This window comes from Narcine bancroftii, chromosome 2 (assembly GCF_036971445.1).
Source record: "Narcine bancroftii isolate sNarBan1 chromosome 2, sNarBan1.hap1, whole genome shotgun sequence".
Taxonomy (NCBI): domain Eukaryota; kingdom Metazoa; phylum Chordata; class Chondrichthyes; order Torpediniformes; family Narcinidae; genus Narcine; species Narcine bancroftii.
Window position 1 is genome coordinate 241543118 of NC_091470.1, and position 20249 is coordinate 241563366.

At 44.1% G+C, this 20249-nt stretch overlaps 1 protein-coding gene across 5 annotated transcripts in view; it reads right to left on the reverse strand.

The window, feature by feature from the left end:
- The window catches only part of taf2 (TAF2 RNA polymerase II, TATA box binding protein (TBP)-associated factor), a 147694-nt gene extending 145405 nt beyond the window's left edge, over positions 1-2289 (reverse strand). For 2 of the 5 annotated variants that reach the window (XM_069920593.1, XM_069920592.1), the window contains exon 1: positions 1679-2286. In XM_069920593.1, the coding sequence (XP_069776694.1) occupies positions 1679-1732 (54 nt within the window). In that variant the 5' untranslated portion in view covers positions 1733-2286. Of the gene's footprint in view, positions 1-1678 lie in introns of all 5 variants that reach the window. The other 3 variants (XM_069920591.1, XM_069920590.1, XM_069920594.1) reach the window with 3 other exon arrangements.
- Between the last annotated feature and the right edge of the window lie 17960 nt (positions 2290-20249).

The following is a 20249-nucleotide window of genomic DNA, read 5'->3' on the forward strand; positions in this document are numbered from 1 at the left end:
CATCTATATTATTTGTGCCTGGACACAATCCTGGTCATGTTAATTATGCAAGGATTTGTCAGCAGTTCCCCAGAAAATTCAGCGCCTGAATAGTCTGGCGATGATGACTGAAACAGGTACAGACTTTGTAACCATACCCTATACAAAATGGTGCTTTCTAATATTAGTCTTGTGTAATCGAATTATAAAGTTGACATCCAGATAAGTGATTCTCATCATATACCCAATCAATATTTATCAAATCAATCATCCATCAATTCATACAACCAGGTTCTTGTAAATGAATTGAGCCTCAACTTAATTCTGTTTATCTGTCAATGTAACTTTCCCAAGATTCAATGCCCAGCCTGAACTTAATCATCCAACCCCCTTGAATAATGATAACATTCTGTTTACTTTCTCAATTACTCCAAAAGAATTTCTGAATACTTTTTGTACTTGCCCATTAGTTATTAATTACTTCTAAGTATTGACATCTAAATTTCAATCTAAACTTGGATAAGCAAGCTGACATAAGGAAACAAGAAGTCTGCAAACATTGACCAAGTGGGTAATATGATGGCAGATGCAGTACAATAATGGAAAATGTAGGTATTTGCTTTGGTGGGGAAGAGATCAAACTTTTTACATGAGACTTGCAACTGTTAATTTGCAGATGATCCTGACAAACTGGTTCAAATGATTCAGGAAGGAAATGAGTTGACAATATGGAAGGAATAATACTATTCTGCCTTTCAATGAATGAAGATTGGAGTGCAAGTGTATCCTTGAATATCCTTTGGAGTTCTGTGCACATAACAAGGGATATACTTGCCTTTAATTCAGCATATATTCATGAGGGGATTACTCTTCATTAAGATATTGAGTGAGACTGTAAAAGAATGAAATGTGATATCATGGAAACTGAAAAGATTCTGGGACAGACTGACAGAGATGATACCAAAAATACCAGTTGTTGAGTCTAAATCTCAAAAGTGTATTCTTACAAATCATCTTTGGCCAAAATTGTGAAATGAGATAAATTTCTAAAAGCAAAGGGTCAAGTCGTTTGAAAATTGCCAATTTAAAGGGTTATGGTTGTTTAGTCATTCAGTATGTTTGAAGAACGTATCAAGCTTTCAAGGCACTAAGAGAATTGTTGGGAGAATTGAAGATGAACACAGATGAGCTTGATTCCATCATCTGCATTGTTATTTGATTGCCAGAGTGGATGAGTCATAGAATCAGACATGAAATGATTGAATGGTGGAAGAAATGGAGTGCACCATCTTTAAATTGTAATGTCCTTACTCTCTCAATAACCCGATGCCCCAACTTTGCTCATATGGTGCCAAACCATTAAGATTAAAGTTATCCAAATGTCCCATCATGCTCCTCATCAACATTAACTGTTCTCTTAACAAAGTGCAAACGTTTATGTGCCTTTAGAGGGTAAACAATTTGATTTTTTTTTGTTATCTGTACATAACAATAAACGGAATCTTGATCTTGACCTCAACAAACTTCAAGTACGTCCACTTGAAACTGCACTTAGCCAAGATCGTCACTGGGTTACAAATCGCCACTTTGGTCGCTCCTAGGTTACATTATCCCTATCCTTTTTTCTTCAAAGTGTCATGAGAACACGGGACCAGGAAAAGTTACATTTAAAACAGAACCAAAAGAAGGAAGATACTTATAACTTATAGGGCCTCGGGCTCTCGAATCCCTTATCGCCTTTCTTCCTGTTCATGTCTCCGGCCGCTCTTCCTTTTGCTCAGATTCCTCGCCAGTCCGCGCCACCTTCTCTCATTTCCAACACGGAGAGGTCGGGTGAATGGAAGGGATGCAGACTGGAAGGAGGTGGAGAAGGGTGGCGGATGACCGGGCTGCCAACAGGCAGCTGTCACCGGCGGCACAGGGCAGGCAGGAGCGACAAGTATCGGATCAGTGGGCTGCCCACAGTCGGAGGTGAGCGATCAGCGGCTCTCCATGGATGGGCTCGGAGTCGGGGGGCTTCGAGCAGGGTTGATGGATGAGCAGGAAGGGTGTGAAGGGGCGGGCGGGGAGTCACCGACTGGGGCACATCTGTCAGCAACCGAGCGCGCGCGGTCTCCAACGGCCGCCAATGGCAGCGGCCATTTTAACTGTGACCTTTAACCTGCAGTTCAAAGTTATTTATGTTTTTAAATAAAATTGCCTGCCGCCTGGTATTGAGTACATTGGGTATTGGGTACATCTGTGGTACCCAAAAGAGTTTTTTTTACATTGGCTGTCTGATGGGAAAATCCAAACTTGGTTCCCTTTCCCCATCGGTTTTCAGCGGGGAATGTGCTGCAGGAGGGGAGCGAGGGTTGCCATTGGTTTCAGCGCGCGCCCGATGATTGGTGAGAATGATGACGTCAGCTGGTGACGTGCGGAAGAGGAGGAGCCCGGCGGCTCAGGCGAATGGTTCTGGGAGGGAGAAGGTGGAAACAAACTGCAGGTGCTGGGACCTTGAGCAAACATTGGGTGGCTGGAGGAGCCCAGCGGGTCAGGCAGCATCCACGGGCGTCAGTGGTCGGTCAACGCTTCGGGTCGGGACCCTTTACTGAGACCAAAGTAGGAAGGGGTGATAACACCTGAATGGGGAAGGTAGAAGCTGGGAAGGCCTGAGGGATGATGAGGTATTGGACAGAGGGTGAATGCGCAAATGTTGTCACAGAACAGTGTTAAGGAGGAAGGATTTGTATTGTTTATGATCCGAAATGTATTGGAATGACCCCGAAGAATCCAGGTACTGGAAATGGAAGCTAAACACGATGTGCTGGATGAACTCAGGTCGAGCAGCATCAGCATCTCAATAAAAGGTTTTGGCTCAAAACCTCTTCCGTTCTTTTTCTCACACTGATCCTCATCGACCCGCCGAGTTCCTCTAGCAGATTGTTGTGTTTTAGAATAACCTCGGTCGTTATTTCTTAATTTGCATGGTTTTATGTGTTTGTGCTGTATCTAATAAATAAAGTTGCAGATGGAGGAATCTGAACCAAACCCTCCATTCTCCCTCCAGTACTGAGGAGGGATTGCTGGGTGAATCTTGACTGGCTAGTCTTCCATCATTCCTGTTTTTTATAACTGTATTTAATGTCTTTATTTAAGATCAAGTGGCTAGAAAGTGCTAGGTGTGGAAACCATGTTTGACTGGACAGAGTCCTTCATGGCTGTGTAATGCTTAAACTGTAAACAGCACCCCAAGGTGATTCCATGCTGTGACATTAGTAGTGACATATGTCCAACCATCTGGCTTATTTGTACAGTATTGCCAATGTGTGTGTTTATGACCTGGTTACTGTCACTGTTATGTAAGAAATGCAGCAGAGTTTGTGCAATGTAAAATCCCACAACACCAATATGCTACCTCCTCTCCTTGCAAACTACATTGTTGTTTGAAATGTTCATCCACAAAGAAGCAAAATATATCTATAACAGTTTTTGGATAAGGAGACAGATCAAGCCCTTAGTTGAGTTGAACAAGAAAATCTGAAGATGCTGGGGTCAAGTGGAATACACAAAAGTGCTGCAGAAACTCAGCAAGTCTCACAAATCCATCAGAAATTAAAGGTAACCAATGTTTCAGGCTTGAGCCCTTCATCAGGATTCATAAAAACATGTAGATGCCTGAATAAAAAGGTTAGGGAGGGGAGGAACACAGGCTTACAGGTTGGAGTTAATGTGGATACAGCTGGGAGGGTAGAAGAGAAAGTGATGGGAAGAGATCAGAGTACTAAGAAGGAATGGAAGGTCATGGAGATCTGGAGCAGGCCTGGATTAACCATTAAGCAAAATAAGCACATGCTTAGGGCACCAAGGGAATGGGGAACCATAGAGTTTTTTTTCCAGTGCTGGATTTACCATGGTGCAGCTGAACTAGGGTTCAATAAATGAAGAAAAAAAACATATATAGGGTCTGGCCTGGAAGAAACTGAATTTTTAATCTATTATTTCACATTCAGCACTTAATGTCTTGTCAGTTGGACAATGGAAGGGTTGAGGGGGATCAATTTAGGGCATCAATTGGCCTTAATCTGGCCCTGATCTGGAGAAAAGGAAACGGGTAGGAGAGCGAGGGAGAGACACCAGGAGAGTAGGGGGTTTTGCAGAAATTAGAAAAGTCAATATTAATTTGCTATCTGTTTTGAGACTGCTGGGACGGATACAAAATTTGCAATTTGGCAGTACATTACTTGAGTCAGTGCAGCAATGGTGTGTTTAATTTAAATGGTTGCCAATCATTTTAATTCCACATAAGGAGACTGGACACACTCATTTTGTTGAACACCTTCCCGCTATCTGGTGCAACAGCAAGAACCTCCTAGTGGCCAACCATTTTAATGATTCTGGTTCATTAGCAAATCTACTAAATATTTTCCAGAAAATATAATGGAACACTTGATATAAATAAAAACTTCAATTATCGATAAACTTAAATGGAATGTTAAGTACTTTGACATTTACATTTTGAATTTGTATTCTGAGAGAATTGGAACTCCACACGTAAAGTCAGTTTTTCAGTGACAGAGAATAAAAGGTGGTCAATTTAGAGATTTCCTCTGTAAATGCTTCAACACTGTCTCTTATTGATGTTGGTTTCTGTATTTTGGGTTTATGTCCAGAAGTCTTGACCACCTGACATTCTGGACTTTTTTTTAATATCTCAATCTTTTAAATTTAGCAGGCTTTTGTGTGTGTACATGCACAGAGGCAACAAGCAACCATTTTACTTTTCTTTAAAACTGCTCATTTTGATAAATGAGGCATGCTGTATTTATTAATGAATAAACTACCAAAATTTATTTGTTTATCTTTTCTTTATTCCTCCTTAAATTTGAATTTTAAAAGTACTGCCCGAGAACCCAGATAATCCAAAATTCTGCTCTGACCCAATTCCTGAGCAGTCTGGGTTTTTGGACTTCCACTGTATTAGTTTTACAGTTTAACAATCAACATTCATAGGTTTCCTTCCAGAATAACTGGATAATCCAGGTCATTGAGTGTGCTTTATACACACAGAGTTATGGAGTCATACAGCATGCAAACAGGCCATTCAGCCCACCATGTCTACACTGACATTGGGCACCCATCCTACTCCTATCTTTCAGCTCTTGGCTCATAGTTTTCCATGCCTTGGCAATTCAGTTGCTCATCTAGACATATCTTGTATGCTGTTAATTTCTGTTTCCACAGTCTCTCTGGCAGTATATTCCAGGTATTCACTGCTTTCTGGATCAAAATTATTCCTCTAAAATCCACTCTTAATTTCTTATCCCTTACCCTAAATCAGTGGTTTTCAAACTTTTTCTTTCCACTCACATACCACCTCAAGTAAACTCTATGCCATAGGTGCTCTGTGATTAGTAAGGGATTACTTAAGGTGGAATGTGAGTGAGGAAAAAAGGTTGAGAACCACTGCTCAAGACCCAATTGTTGCTGAAATATTTTATTTGAGAAGAATTGTCATTGGCCCATTTCCTTTGGATTATGAAACCCTGCACATAACGAGTCAATGAGGTACGATTAAAACAGTGGTTTTCAAACCTTTTATTTCTATTTACCACCTGAAGTATCTCTTACTAATCACAGAGAACCTATGGCATGGGGAGGTGATATGTGAGTGGAAAGGAAAAGTTTAACAACCACTGCCCTAAATCTATACTCTCTAATTTTATTCACCTCTGATACTCTATTCTTCTCATAATGTTATAGAACCTCAAATATGTTCTTGGTTCTTCCAATTCCTGAGTGTTAACATCTCTGAGGACCTGTCCTGGAGCCTCCACGTTGATGCAATAATGAAGGTCACCAGTGGCTATACTTTGTGAGGTGTTTGAAGAGATTTGGTATGTCACTGAAAACCTCTATAGATGTTCTGGAGAGAGCATTCTGATATGGAGAGGCCAATTCTCAGGATAATTTAAAAAAACTGAGGGGCATGGCCACGCTAATGCGCTGAGCAGAAGGGTTTTGAAAGAGCTCTCCACAAAAAGTTTTAAAAATACAGTTTAAAAGTTCAAAAACCAGAATTTTATTGTCAAAAATGGACAAAGCTAGTGCAAAATGACCACGGCAAACAAAAACTGATGTAGTTATGAGCTGGGAGGACTGAAACATCCAGATTTCAAAAAATATTGCCTGGCTACACAGGCTAGATTTCTTGCAGTGTTCTTCACTGAAGACAACGCCCCCATCGGGTTCAAATGGGAATGTATCAATGGAGGAGGGGGAAGCAATGGACTTTATTTATAAATGGAGTGTCAAATCACTAAAAAAAAGATGGACAACCCCATTCTAATGCATATGATTAGAACGTGGCAAGAAATTAATTAATGTATAGGAAAAAAAAAGTAGGGCTATCAATAAAAGCATCATTGTGGAAAAATGTTTTATTGCCTATGAACATTAAATTCGTGATATGACAAAAGTATAAGAAATATTAAGGACTGTTAAACAGAAGAAACTCTTTTGTCCTTTGAAGAATTAAAACACAAATACAGAGTGGCCAATGGACCTTCTGTTTTCTTCTTAAGAGAAAGATGGGAACCAACGTTGACCCCACCTGAAATTGGTGAAACTGAATGAATGGATTGGATGGGGAATACACCCACATCTATAACAAAAATACTATGCTCTCCAGAGTGAAAGTGCAAAACCAGTGTTGCAGAGGTCAAGGGAACGATGGGAGTCGGACTTGATTTGATGATTTCAGAAAGAAGCTGGTCAGATTGGTGTAAGAACAGTATGACATCAATTATAAATGGTTCAGTTTTTTTTTACACCAATTATATCTTACCCCACAAAAGTTATACAGATCAAAAGACAAAATTTCAGAGATGTGTTTCAAATGTGGGACAGAGACAGGAAGATTTCTACATGCCATGTGGTCGTGCATGAAAGTGAGGCCATTTTAGCAAGAAACTGCAGAAAAATTAACCAGGATAACAGGAGTGGCCTTCACAGGCGACCCGGAGCGATATCTACTAGGTAATTTCACATTGACCAAATATCAAATCTCATTTATAAAAATAGCATTGGCGGTAGCAAAAAAATGTATCACGATCACTCGGAAATCCGACTCCTCTCATAGCACGATGGATTGCGGAAATAAACAGCTGTTACCGATGGGGAAAAAAATCACAATTTAAAGAGAAAATATTACCCTTTTGTAAAGGTCTGGCAGCCATATCTGGGCCAATACAGTAAAAAAAAGGGGGAAAAAAGTATAAAAATAACTATTACATATTCAAAAATTTAGTTTCCCCAACTGTACTCTATATACTTTATATGTAAGCTCTGATGGAGAATGGTTCTGTATGTATGGAAGGGGAGGAGGGACTTTCATTTTTGTTCTTATTTGTTGTGTTAGTGGGAAAAAGTTTAATAGATTGTATATTTTTTGGGGGAAAAAACAAAAATAAAATATTCAGAGAGAAGGACAAGAATAAACTCCAGAGGGTTGTGAACTCAGCCTGCGACATAACAGACACCAGCCTTCATTCCATCGAGGATATCCACAAGAGGCAGTGTCATAAGAAAGCAGCCTCTATCCTCAAAGACCCCAGCACCCAGGCCATGCCCTCTTCACTCTGCTACCATTGGGGAAAAAACACAGGAGCCTAAAGATGAGCACTCAGCAGCACAAGGACAGCTTCTTCCCCATTGCCATCAGATTCCCGAATGATCAATGAACCACAGACACTACCTAACATTTCATGCACTTTGTTTTTATGAATGTTTACACTATGATGCAGCTGCAAAAACACCAAATTTCATGACTTGTTCATGACAATAAACTCTGATTCTGATTTTAACCTTCACCTGGATACACAAACTCAGCCTCTCCAGAATTTACTCACAACTGAAATGCTCCATCCCAAACGCCATCTTGTGAAAATTCTCTGCTTTCTCTCCCAATTCAATCACGTTCTTCCCAGAAATGCAGGCAGTATTCCACTTGAGATCTGACTGAGTGGAACCAAACCTCCCACTTCCTGTTTTCAATGCCTGAAATAATAAAGGCCAGGACCCCATATGCTTTCTTAATCACATTATCTATCTGCACTGCAACTTTCAAGAATCTTTAGACCAAGGTCCTTTGTTCCTTAATACTCCAAAGGACCGTTCCTTTATTTATTTTCTTTCGAAAAATATACTTCATTTACAAAAAATTATATACAAACAAGAAAACTTCTCCAGATTTTTTACGCTCATCTCAGCCATATATATACATTCTCATCAATGTACATTGTTCTCTCAATACACCGTTAGCACCATTGTGGGTATGCATAGTCATTAGACATTCTTTGCCTCAAAAAAAAGATTTACAAACAAGAAAACAGTTCAAGTGTTTTTACACTCAATGTCAGTCATTTCTATACATTCTTAACAATGTACATTGTTCTCTCACCACTGTGGCACCTTGTTGTTTCTCCCTCCACCCCCCTTTTAGTTGAGGGGCTTACCCTCGGTCTCAGCCCTCAGTTCCTGGTTATAGGAGGACTCGAGGTTGAGGTGCGCCCCCACAGTGCCCTCACGTTGGCTGCACCAATTCTCAATGCGTCCTTCAGCACAGTACTCCTGAAGCCTGCAATGCAGCAGTCAGCAGCATTCCTGGACCAACATGTCAATGTGCTGAAAGACTAACAGATTTTAGGCAGACCTAAGTGTGTCTTTCACCAAGTTGATGGTCTTCCAGCAATTTTAGATGTCAGACACCAAGTGTGTCCCTGGGAACAGCCCATAGATCAGAGTCCTCTGTCATGCTGCCATTGGGGATGAACCATGACAAGGACCCTTGCATCCTTCTCCACACACTCTCTGTGAATCTGCATTCATCAGAGGTGGGCGACAGTCTCACTCCACCGCTGCCATCTGTTGGACTCTGGCTTTAACTTACTCTTAATTTAGTCTATGTGTAGTCTGAGTCCAGCGCGTTCTTTGAATGAAGTGATAGGAGAAGGTATTCGGTTCAACAGTCAATTTATTACACAGCACAAGAATAAAACTTAACAGAGCTCTGGGTCACTCATTAGTTCATAGGTCACTTGCACAGTGAGCTACTCCCCAAGACTGACCCCTATTGTCCAGTTGGTTCAGTTTATATAGGTCAACCTTATCATACAGAACAAAAGTTGGCTTCCTTTGCTAGATTTCATTATCATACAGAACAAAAGTTGTCTTCCTTTGCTAGATCTTTTTGCATAAGCGTTATCACAAGTCATCTCCTGTTTTGCAGATATCTGGGGTGTAGCACTCCCATGTTAATCCTCCTGGCCAGACTATCCCATTGTGTTGATCAGAAATTAATTCATCCCCAGATATCTCTAATCACCATTCTGTTCTTGTCCTGCCAATTTCTGCTGTTCTCTTTAACACCTCCTCCTGCCTTAATCTTCCTCCTAGACTTGTTTTCCATTCCCTTTGTTTCTTACAGGCCATTCTTTGTTCTGATCTGGCCTGTGTCTCCTGTGCTACTCACCACCTCATTTCGTTTGAGAATTCCTCCTAAATTGTTTTATGCATTTCCTCTCCCTGTATTTTGGAGAGACAATTTTGCTCAGCCAACTTTGCTCCCTGCTGTGATTGCCACTTAATCACATTCCTTTTTCCCTGAACCATGCAGTAAATATACACTTATTAATTAATCATTTATTTCTTACTGTTTTAACCCCTAGATTCCAACAGTCCCCCTTTTGGTCTCATGAAAATGAGACCAATCACCAGTTAATTTATTAGATAGTAAAGAGCCCTTATTGAATTTAACATCATACACTTGTCCATTATGCACACACTTACGTCCTGTGTGAGTCCCCACACAGTGTTCAGGAAAGTTAGTCCAATCAGTAAAGTACTGTTCTTTTTCGTTGTGCGACCCCCAGGCCGAGTGCACACACTTTGTACAGTGGTTTTCTACCCCAGCCCCTTCAAGGGCTCGGAATACCAGTACCCATAGTCCCCACATAGTATTCATCCCAGCTTTTTTCGTTGTTTTGATGCCAATAACTTGATTATGCCGTCAACCACTGATACACAGTCACTGTAGTCCAATAGTCTCTTTAAAAAAAGGACTTTAAGTGTTCTTAGTCCGTGGTTGCTTCACAGGTTCTCAGTCACCTCCGTTCGAATCTGTTCCAGTGTCCGTGTCGGTGGGTCCGTTGCTGCACACTGACTCCAATGATACCACGTCTCGCCTTTTCCTTGTAGTCGAACCGCGTGGGACGTCCTCTCCACCCCTCGGGAGGGTCCTGTCCACCTGGGCTCCGACCACTTTCTCTTGATGACTTTTAGCAGAATCCACTCCGCGACTGAAGGTATCGGTGTTTCCTTCTCTGTTGGGACTTGTGACCTGTTGTGAAAAATCTGACACCAGAGCCGTTAGTTTATCATAATACAGCTTGCATCCCATTGAACTTACCCCATTCTTCGTAGTCTGACTTCTGGCTCCCGGTCCCGGGAACTGGTGCCCCGTTCGTAGTTCATATGGAGTGAATCCTGTCACAGAACTTACCGAACTCCTTATTGACATTAATGCCAGAGGCAACGCATCCACCCAATTTAGTTTGGTCCGTGCCTGTACTTTCCCGATCTTACCTTTTATTGTTTGGTTCATCCTCTCCACTATTTTCTGCCATGTTAATGCCTTCATGGGTAAACGTAACATTTGGAGCATTCAGGATCTTTTCTAGTCTCGTCTGCCTTAACGAAGTCATTGTAAATGCTGTGGAGCTCACAAATGCTACAATACTATGTGTTGTTAATACTGTCAGGCCATGTCCCATTACTATGTGTGCCACCTTTTGTAGAATCTTTGCTACTCCTGCTGCATGTCTTGTACATGGTGGGTGTCTGTCTTCCGTTGGGTCTAGTGTGATACTCCCATACATGAGCACACATCTTCCACCCCCTTTTTTCTGAAAAAGAACACCATCAATTGTGTGTGCTTTTTCAGAAACATCCAAAAAGAAAGGTAGTTTATAATTTGGAATCGCCAAATCTGTAGCTGTTGTAAGAGCTTGCTTCAATAGAATAAAACTCATCTCAGCCTGTGCAGTCCAATCCAGTGTAGCTCCCAGGTTCCTCATCCCCTGCTCATTCACCAAAGTTCGCAGTGGATGTGTCAACTCACCATACGATGGGATAAACTGCCTACTATAACCTGACAAACCCAAAAACGAAAGCATCTCTTTAACTGTCTTTGGTTTTGTATGATGTAGTATTGCATCTGCCAAATAGGGGTGTAATCTGACAGTTCGAAGGTTATGGGATCAACCTGCTGACAAAAACCCACATCTGCTGATCTCACTGACCACAGGTTCTCAGGGAGAGAGTCTAGCATAGGGGCTGAGTCGGGGTGATCCATCTTCTCCCTACCATGAAATCGTTCAATCTGTCTATGCTCAAGGAGGACTTGATCATGTGTCGGAGACAAAATTCTGTATGCCTGACCAGATGAGGAGAACTGCACTGTCGGTATTTGGGTGTCAGACCAGTCCCTTAGGGACTTCAAGTTCCGACACATCGGTCCCAAATCTTTTGCCTGATGAGTAGTGCCAATTGCAAGGGTGACATGAGGAATGGCCTCACCTGCCATCTCATACCATTCCAGCTGCTCAGATGTCAGTGCCACCGCAGCGGCCACTCCCTCCTTTCCTATCACTATGTAGTCCGAATTAATTTCCCATTGCCTGCCCTCTACCTCTTCATAAAAGGCATGCTGATACATTTCATCCCCATCCCTATCGTAAAAGAGGGTCATATGGGGAGGGTCCGAGGGAGGGGTATACGGGTGTAACGTCTGGATCCACGGCTTCCATTGATTATAAAGCTTTAGCAGCCCTCCCTTCTGTGGGTCCTCAGGTTGCAGCAGCCCCCAGTAAATGTCAGCCCATTGTCCCTCAGACGCGGATCCTCCAGCTGCCGCCAACAACATCTGAGAACTGGAATGCAGTGTAGTTACTGAACAGTTCATAGAATATCCATTTGGAAAGGTAATCTCTATTCCGCTGGGTCCACAAAGGATCGATGCTCCGCACTTGACCAACAGGTCTCTGCCCAAGAGATTGGTAGGGCACCTGGCTGACAAAATGTATTGATGTGTAAAAGTCTGTCCTGCCACAGAAGTGACTAGTGGTGTAGAAAACGGCAGATTTTCTGGTGTACCCGAGAACCCTATCAGCTGGACGCTAGAGGATGATGTTTTATCTTGAAATTCAGTGCCAGTGAGTGTTGAAAATCTGGCTCCCGTATCCACTAACAAGGATACTTCCATGTCCATAACTTTAATCTGCAGGAAAGGGTCTGCCAACCTAGCCGGCTCGTGGGTGCTCGGGCTCCGTCACTGTGGGCAATATTGCTCCTCCTCTGTCAGCAAAGGGAATTGTCTCTTTGGAGCTAAAGCCGCATGGGGTGCCTGATGTACCGGGGGTGGCACTGACGATCTCTGGGACTGGACCCAATGCTCATTTTGTGGTGGTCCATATCCCCTTCCCCCAGTGTCCCGAGGATCCCAAGCCAGGGGGCAGTCTCTCTTCCAGTGTCCTGGCTGACCGCATACAAAACATACGGCTGGCTGCATTCGTGGAGCACCCCGACCTCTCCCTCTTACTCGGAATCCCCCCATTGGACCTCCCATTCTGGCCACATAGGTGGGACCCGGTGCCCAATATGGGGCCGGGTGCCAACTCATATTATTCCCTTGTGGTGGCTGCGTTGGCTGCTGAATCATCTGGTTTGCACCCTTTGAGGAAATCTTTTTTGCCTCGTTTGCCTTTTTTCTAGCCTCTTCCAATTGAAGCTTAAGGAGTTGCACTTGTGCCGACTCCATAGTATGTTTGTCCTCCTTTTGCTTAGCCCTGTAACGTTTCATGTGATGGGTCAAATGTTTTTCCCATTGCTCACTCGAGCAGCCAGGAATATCAGGGTTATTCTCTAATGCCTCCCTAACTACAGCTGGCAGTCCACTCGTTACTGCAGCCCTAAAGAGTGTAGTCTGCAAGGGATCTGTGGCTGGGTGTACTCCTGCCTTATCAGTCCAACTCTCCCTACACTGACTCAAAAAAGTCGAGATCTCCTCATCCTCCTTTATGGAAAAGGTCAGGGACTGCATGACACCGGGGGAAACGGGGAACTAATCTCTCATAGCCCCTCCTATTGCCGTAGCATGGTTGGCAAATGGCTCGGCATCGAGGCACCTAGTGATTCCTGCGATCATTTCTACCTGCTGTATCTCCCACAGCCCAAGCTGTTTACCCAATAATGCTCTCCAATCCCCTATGGCTATCTTATGTCCCATCGTATATTGGCAGAACTTTCCCATCCACGCTCCACCTCCCTCAGTCGGAGGTGGCATTTTATCCAAAATACAATTCATGTCAGTGAATGAGAAGGGTTGATACCTCTCCCCAATTTGCGGACCCTTATAAATTAGCGGCATCTGTCTATACCTTTCTGGAAGCCGTACTTCCTCCCTGTCCCGCAACGCATATCCCAACGGGGAACGAGGGTCATCCTGACTCTGTCTTCTATGTGTGATCATGCTTCCCCTGATCGTGACTGGCTGTTCCTCCTCTTCATTCTCCACACTCACACTAGCTAGATCAGTATCCTCGTCCTGCTCTCTCTCCCGTTCCCATCTGACACTCGCTGGGTCATTTCCCTTCCTATTCTCCTCTTGTCCCAGCTCTCTCTCATCTGTACTTCCCAAGCCCCTACTATTTTTCCTTACTGCACATCTATCGTTCTGTACTTCGTGCACCCACTCTTTTGTTTCCTCCACTCTCCCCTGTGCAACTCTCTTCAGTCTCTCCTTCGCCTCATGTAGTTCTGGACCTGTTAACTCAGTGACATTCACTATTCCCTCACTTATCTGCATCGCTGGCATTTGGGGAATAGGATAAGGTGGTGGCAATGTCTCCGGTAACTCTGGATATAACGGGGCTGACGGCTTCACCTCCCCCGTATTCTCCTTAGTGTTATGGGATCCCTGTTTAATATCATGTTGAAGGTTCGCATCCACAGCCATGCAAGCCAATGTTATAATGTGTAAATCTGCCCTTCTCTGTTCCTTCACTTCTCTCTGTTGTTTAAACCTTCTTCTCTTCCATATAGATCCTTGTCCTTTTGCCTCATGTTCCTGCACCTCCTTGGCTGCTTCCCTCTCTGCTTCTCCTAAGTACCGTACCAGTCGGATTTTTTCAAATCCTTGTGGCACCTTCCCCTGATTCTGCAGCTCTCTCCATATCTGTTCGTATCGTGCCATAGCCTGTACCTCCTCTCCCTTCGGTACTCCTCCCAGTAATTGATCCCTTGTTTTCTCCCACTGTCGGTTTACAGATAGGGGAACCCCTCTGTCTCCCCCGAGCTCTTGTCCTACATCCCTATTTACTCCTTCCATCTCCGTTCTGATCTTTAACCCTTTAGACTTCGTGATTTTGACACCCTGCAATCTACTTCGTCCCTTCCCACGTTGTATAACCACTAGATGACCAGCAGCTCCCTGAAAACAGGTGTTCCCCTTCTGGGATGATCAGAGAGAGAGCCAGCTGGGGGATTATGTGTCTCGTGGTTGTGTGAAGTGTCTATTGTTTGTTTTGCGGTTAGCTTGTTAGTTTCCCCCTTTGTGTGAAATGTACATTGTTTGTTTTGTGGTTAGTCTGTGTACACAGGTGCCTCACTGTGTGACTGCCTATCCCCACTGTGTTTCCCTGATCCGTATTCTAAATACCTTGCCTCTATGCCCTCTCTACCCTGTAAAACAGTACAATCTGTAACCTCTGCTACCCCTTTTTCAGAAGTACTTAAAACATCGAGAGTAACACAGTGATATACACAGCAACAATACCAGCGTGCATGAAAAAACAGTTAAATGCCGAACACCTTATACAGATACTTATTACTATTATGGTACACGATTCTTAAACAAATACTTATTACACACTATAGAAACAAATAACTATAACACAATACACCTTATACGGATACTTATTATACACTATAGAAGCAAATAACCATCACCATACACCTTATACTAATTGGCCAAGTGTCTAAAGCTATCTCTCGAGATCGCTACGAGGGGACTCCAACCCCGTTCTACTAGGAGGACTCCAACCCCCTTTCTACTAGGAGGACTCCAACCCCCTTCTACTACAGGGGACTCCAACCCCGTTCTACTAGGAGGACTCCAACCCCCTTCTACTACAGGGGACTCCAACCCCGTTCTACTAGGAGGACTCCAACCCCCTTTTGTTTTATTCTTTGGCTTTAACGAGGGCTTTTGCAGAGTAGTGACAACACACAATTTATCTTTGCCAATAGCAGAACTTCGTTTAAACAGGCGTCTGCTTACCTCCCTTTGTAGAATGGTCACTTGTTGTTATCACCACACCACAATCGACCGGTGTTTCGTATCTTTTTCTTCCGTCACTTCTCCATCTTCATCACGTCGGGGTCACCAAATTGTTGGACTCTGGCTTTAACTTACTCTTAATTTAGTCTATGTGTAGTCTGAGTCCAGCGCGTTCTTTGAATGAAGTGATAGGAGAAGGTATTCGGTTCAACAGTCAATTTATTACACAGCACAAGAATAAAACTTAACAGAGCTCTGGGTCACTCATTAGTTCATAGGTCACTTGCACAGTGAGCTACTCCCCAAGACTGACCCCTATTGTCCAGTTGGTTCAGTTTATATAGGTCAACCTTATCATACAGAACAAAAGTTGGCTTCCTTTGCTAGATTTCATTATCATACAGAGCAAAAGTTGTCTTCCTTTGCTAGATCTTTTTGCATAAGCGTTATCACAAGTCATCTCCTGTTTTGCAGATATCTGGGGTGTAGCACTCCCATGTTAATCCTCCTGGCCAGACTATCCCATTGTGTTGATCAGAAATTAATTCATCCCCAGATATCTCTAATCACCATTCTGTTCTTGTCCTGCCAATTTCTGCTGTTCTCTTTAACACCTCCTCCTGCCTTAATCTTCCTCCTAGACTTGTTTTCCATTCCCTTTGTTTCTTACAGGCCATTCTTTGTTCTGATCTGGCCTGTGTCTCCTGTGCTACTCACCACCTCATTTCGTTTGAGCATTCCTCCTAAATTGTTTTATGCATTTCCTCTCCCTGTATTTTGGAGAGACAATTTTGCTCAGCCAACTTTGCTCCCTGCTGTGATTGCCACTTAATCACATTCCTTTTTCCCTGAACCATGCAGTAAATATACACTTATTAATTAATCATTTATTTCTTACTGTTTTACCCCCTAGATTCCAACACATCCCAAGGACAATATGCATGGAGGGTGATGTTATAGTTGTACAAGAAGGATCTCACTGGAAGGGCACCTCTCACCACCAGCCAGACCAAGACTGGGTGCTTGTTTGTAAGCCCTGATGATGAGGCATTTCACCAGATGGCATAGAAAGTCTGCTACAAGAACCATCCCACCAGATCAATCAAGTCCTCACCTCTCAATTTCTGCAGGACGTTCCATGGCCTTTTGTTCAAAGGTGATGCTCTGGGAAAACTTTTCCCCGAAGGATAGGTGGTGTAACAAAGTCCAGCTGACTGGGATATTGTGTGGCCATGGGGCCAGGCCTATCCTTTGCAACACCTGGGACAGGTAGGACCTCAGCACATTGTGGAACATGATGCCCTCATACTTTGGTTCCATGCACAGCCTGATGCAGCTACACACGAAAGTGGTCATCAGGATTAGGGCCACATTGGGTATGCCCTTGCCCCCATCATCTGGTGACTTGTACATGGTGCGTCTTCAGACCCTATCCATTTTGGACCCCCATATGAATCGGAAACTGCTCTTGTGACCACTAGGATGGACGTGCGGGAGATGGGCCACACCTGTGCAATGTACAATAGTACTGAGAACCTGATGACCAGGTTCTTCCCATTATTGAGAGGGAGCATCACACCCACAGACCCAATTTTTGGTGGACTTTTGTGATCCGCTCCAACCAATTCTTATTGCACTCCTCACTCACTCTAAACCAGATCCCCAGCTCCTTCAAGTAGTCAGATCTGACTGTGAAGGGATGGTGAACCAGTCAGGCCAGTTACCGAAGAGTGTTGCATTGCTCTTCTTCTGGTTTACCCTGGTGCCTGATGCAGACTCAAAATGCCCGCATATGCTGGTCAGTCTCCAGACCGATCATGCATCCGAATGAAGACAGTGATGTTGACCATATACAGGGAGGCCTTGACCTGAGTGCCTCCACTGCCTGGCAATGTAACTCCTCTTATGTCCTCATCCTTCCTGATGGATTCAGTAATGGGCTCTATATAAGACACAAATAAGACTGGAGACAGTGGGCAGTCTTGCCTAACTTCAGACTTGATGGGGAAGCTATCTGTTTCCTGTGCATTGATGTCTGTATGGAGCAGTTTAATCCAATTCTGGATTCCCTCTGCAAAGCCCATTTTTGAGAGTAGTTGTACTCCACCATGTACTTGTTTGAAAGCCTTCTTCTGGTCTAAACTGACCAGGCAGGCATCCAATCCCTATCTTGCACATAGGCCATGTTATCCCTGAGCAGTGCACAGCTGTCAAGAAGATCTTCCAGCCTGGAACCATGTAGGTCTGGTTAAGAGGACATCCTGCCCCAGGGCAGACTTGACTCAAATGGTAATGTCTTTGGACAGGATTGTGTCATCTCTAATTCCTGATATCTTCCTTCTCCACAAGCGATTTGAAGATGAGGATGATGATGCCCTTCCTCATGGAGTCTGACATGCTTCCTGCCAGGAGCATAGCATTGTATACTTCCTGCAGATCCGGGCCCACGCAGTCCAGCTCAGCCAATAAGCCATTTTTTCCGGGAGTCTTGCCCAACTCAAAGGAACAGATGGAGTTTGTCAACTCCCCCAGAGTAATTGGCTGATCCAGAAATTCCTGTGTGCTGTCATCTAAGACCTCCATGATAGGAGGTTTGGAGGGGGGGGGGCATTCTGTCTGTAGCCTTCATGTTGCACAGTTCAGCATAAAAGTATCTGCAGATCCTTTGAATGCCTGTCTGCGAGGATGCTTCTCAACCATCTTCTTAAGGTTTTAGATCACAGAGCTCCCTCTATGAACCTTTTGGAAGAAGAAACGTGAGCACGTTTCATCCTGCTCCACTGGATCAGAAGATGATCTTGGAGGACTCTGAGGTGAATAGCACGGCTTATTGGCTTTTCACCTCTCGGAGTTCAACCTTCATATCCAACACTCCTGACTACAGAAGGAGGTACTGCAGGTCAGTCTGAAGTGGGCTCAGTTCCCATTGTCTGTCTAGCCCTCTGAACACCTTTGAGAATAGTTCCTCTATGTTGTCTGAGTCAGCAACTTCACTTTCAGCTTCCACAGTCCCCTGCCCACCTTCTGGTTCTCCTGTTGGTGACAGGAGGTGCGAAGAAGGCAGTAGTCAGAGAGGAACACTGGCATAATGTCGATGGTTCAGACTGTTACATGAAGACAAAGTCTATCCAGGACCAAGTTGACCCTTCCTATCTCAACCAGGTGGCTGCAGCTGTGCTTCATCTGCAGGATTACTGAAGGCATCGCAGAGCTGTGTCCTTTACTGCCTCCATCAGAAGTCTGGAGGGGTTGTCCAGTCTTCTGTCTGCCCCAGTAGATCATCTAGCCGCATCGATGATGCAATTGAAGTTACCGGCCAAAAGAACAGCCTAAATGTCACCAGGAATGGTGGGGATTGCTGAAGAGGGCCAGCCTCTCACTCTGCACAGATGAGGTGTACACGTTGATCAGCCAGAGTGGGGTGTCATGGTATTTCAGGTCCACAACGAGGAGACCTCCCCCCAACCACCTTCTTAACCTCGGTGAATGGAAAGTTGCCTCCCTGCAGCAAGATGCCCCGACTGGAAGCACGACAATTATTCCCGCTGACCATACAGACAACCCATGTAGCCACCATCGTGATCACCTCCAATAGTTTCTGATGTGTTGTAACCTGCACTCCTGTAGGAAAATGACATCTGCCTCGACCTCACCAAGGTATTGCATAGCACGTTTAACTGCGCACGTCGAAGGTTGTGAATATAATCTCAACTTTTTTGTTCATAGGAGTCCCCAGTTCACAATCACAAGAAGATATCAGGAATTGGAAACCCATATCATCCTGAGGAGTTAGAGTCGATTGAGGAGGGGCTTGCAGAGGGGAAAATGGCAGATGGAGGGAATCAGAAGCCCCAAGGAAGAAACTAGCAATAGACACTGCAAACAGGGGGAAGAAAAGGGTCAAGGTGCAAGCAGAAGCCAGCATCCTCTCAGCATCTGAGGAGGAAGCCGGTATAAGTGCTCGATAAAGACAGAGGAATTGCAAGGACTGAGAGGTGAGAAAGGAAGAAAACAGATTCCAATTAAGCCTGACGGTGGGAGATACAGCACACAGCAAACCCCAGCTCCAGGAGACAGTGGGCAAGGCAGGGGCCATTGGCCCTCAGCTCCAGAAGACCAGAAGCAGTGGCTGTGGCACCTCCCCCCCTCCCCACCCACCCCCACCAGCTCCAGGAGACTGAGAGCAGTCCAGACACTGTGTCTCCTCGGCTATGGGAAAAGAATACAAGGCAATCAGAAGATAGAGGAGCAGGAGCTCAGCCAGATCTCCCCCCCAGTGATAGCACCAGGTTTGCCCAAGGAAATTTCACTCCCAAAGGAAGCCCACAATCAGTACTGAAGTTCACCAAAGTGGTGGGTATGTGGGCTTAGGCTGATTGACACTGCAGTGTAAGGATTGCGAACTGGGGACTGCTATGAACAAAAAAAGGATCTTACAATTTATGGTTTATGACCTAGTCTCAGTACTCCCAAAATGCATCACATCATATTGCCTGGATTAACCTCATCACCCATTTCTCAGCCTATTTCACCAACACTTTAAAATCACTCTGGAGCCAAAGACTGGCCTCCTCACAGCCAGCAATCTTTGTGTTATCTGCAAACTTGCCAATAATTCTGCCAACATCCAGATTCAAACCATTTACGTACTTTACCACCACTGAGCCCTGTGGAATACCACTAGTTACAATCAGCCAATCAGAAAAAAAACCCTCAGTCATCACCCTCTGTTCCCCATTGCCAAGTCAATTTTGGATCTAATTTGTCAACTTCTCTGAAGTTCGTGTCTACATTAACTGCACCACCACACTTCATTATATGATTTTCTTCAAGTTTACTTCACCCTGTGGGAGGAGTCATGTGATGGAGTAGTGGCCAGTCGGGAAAACCAGCC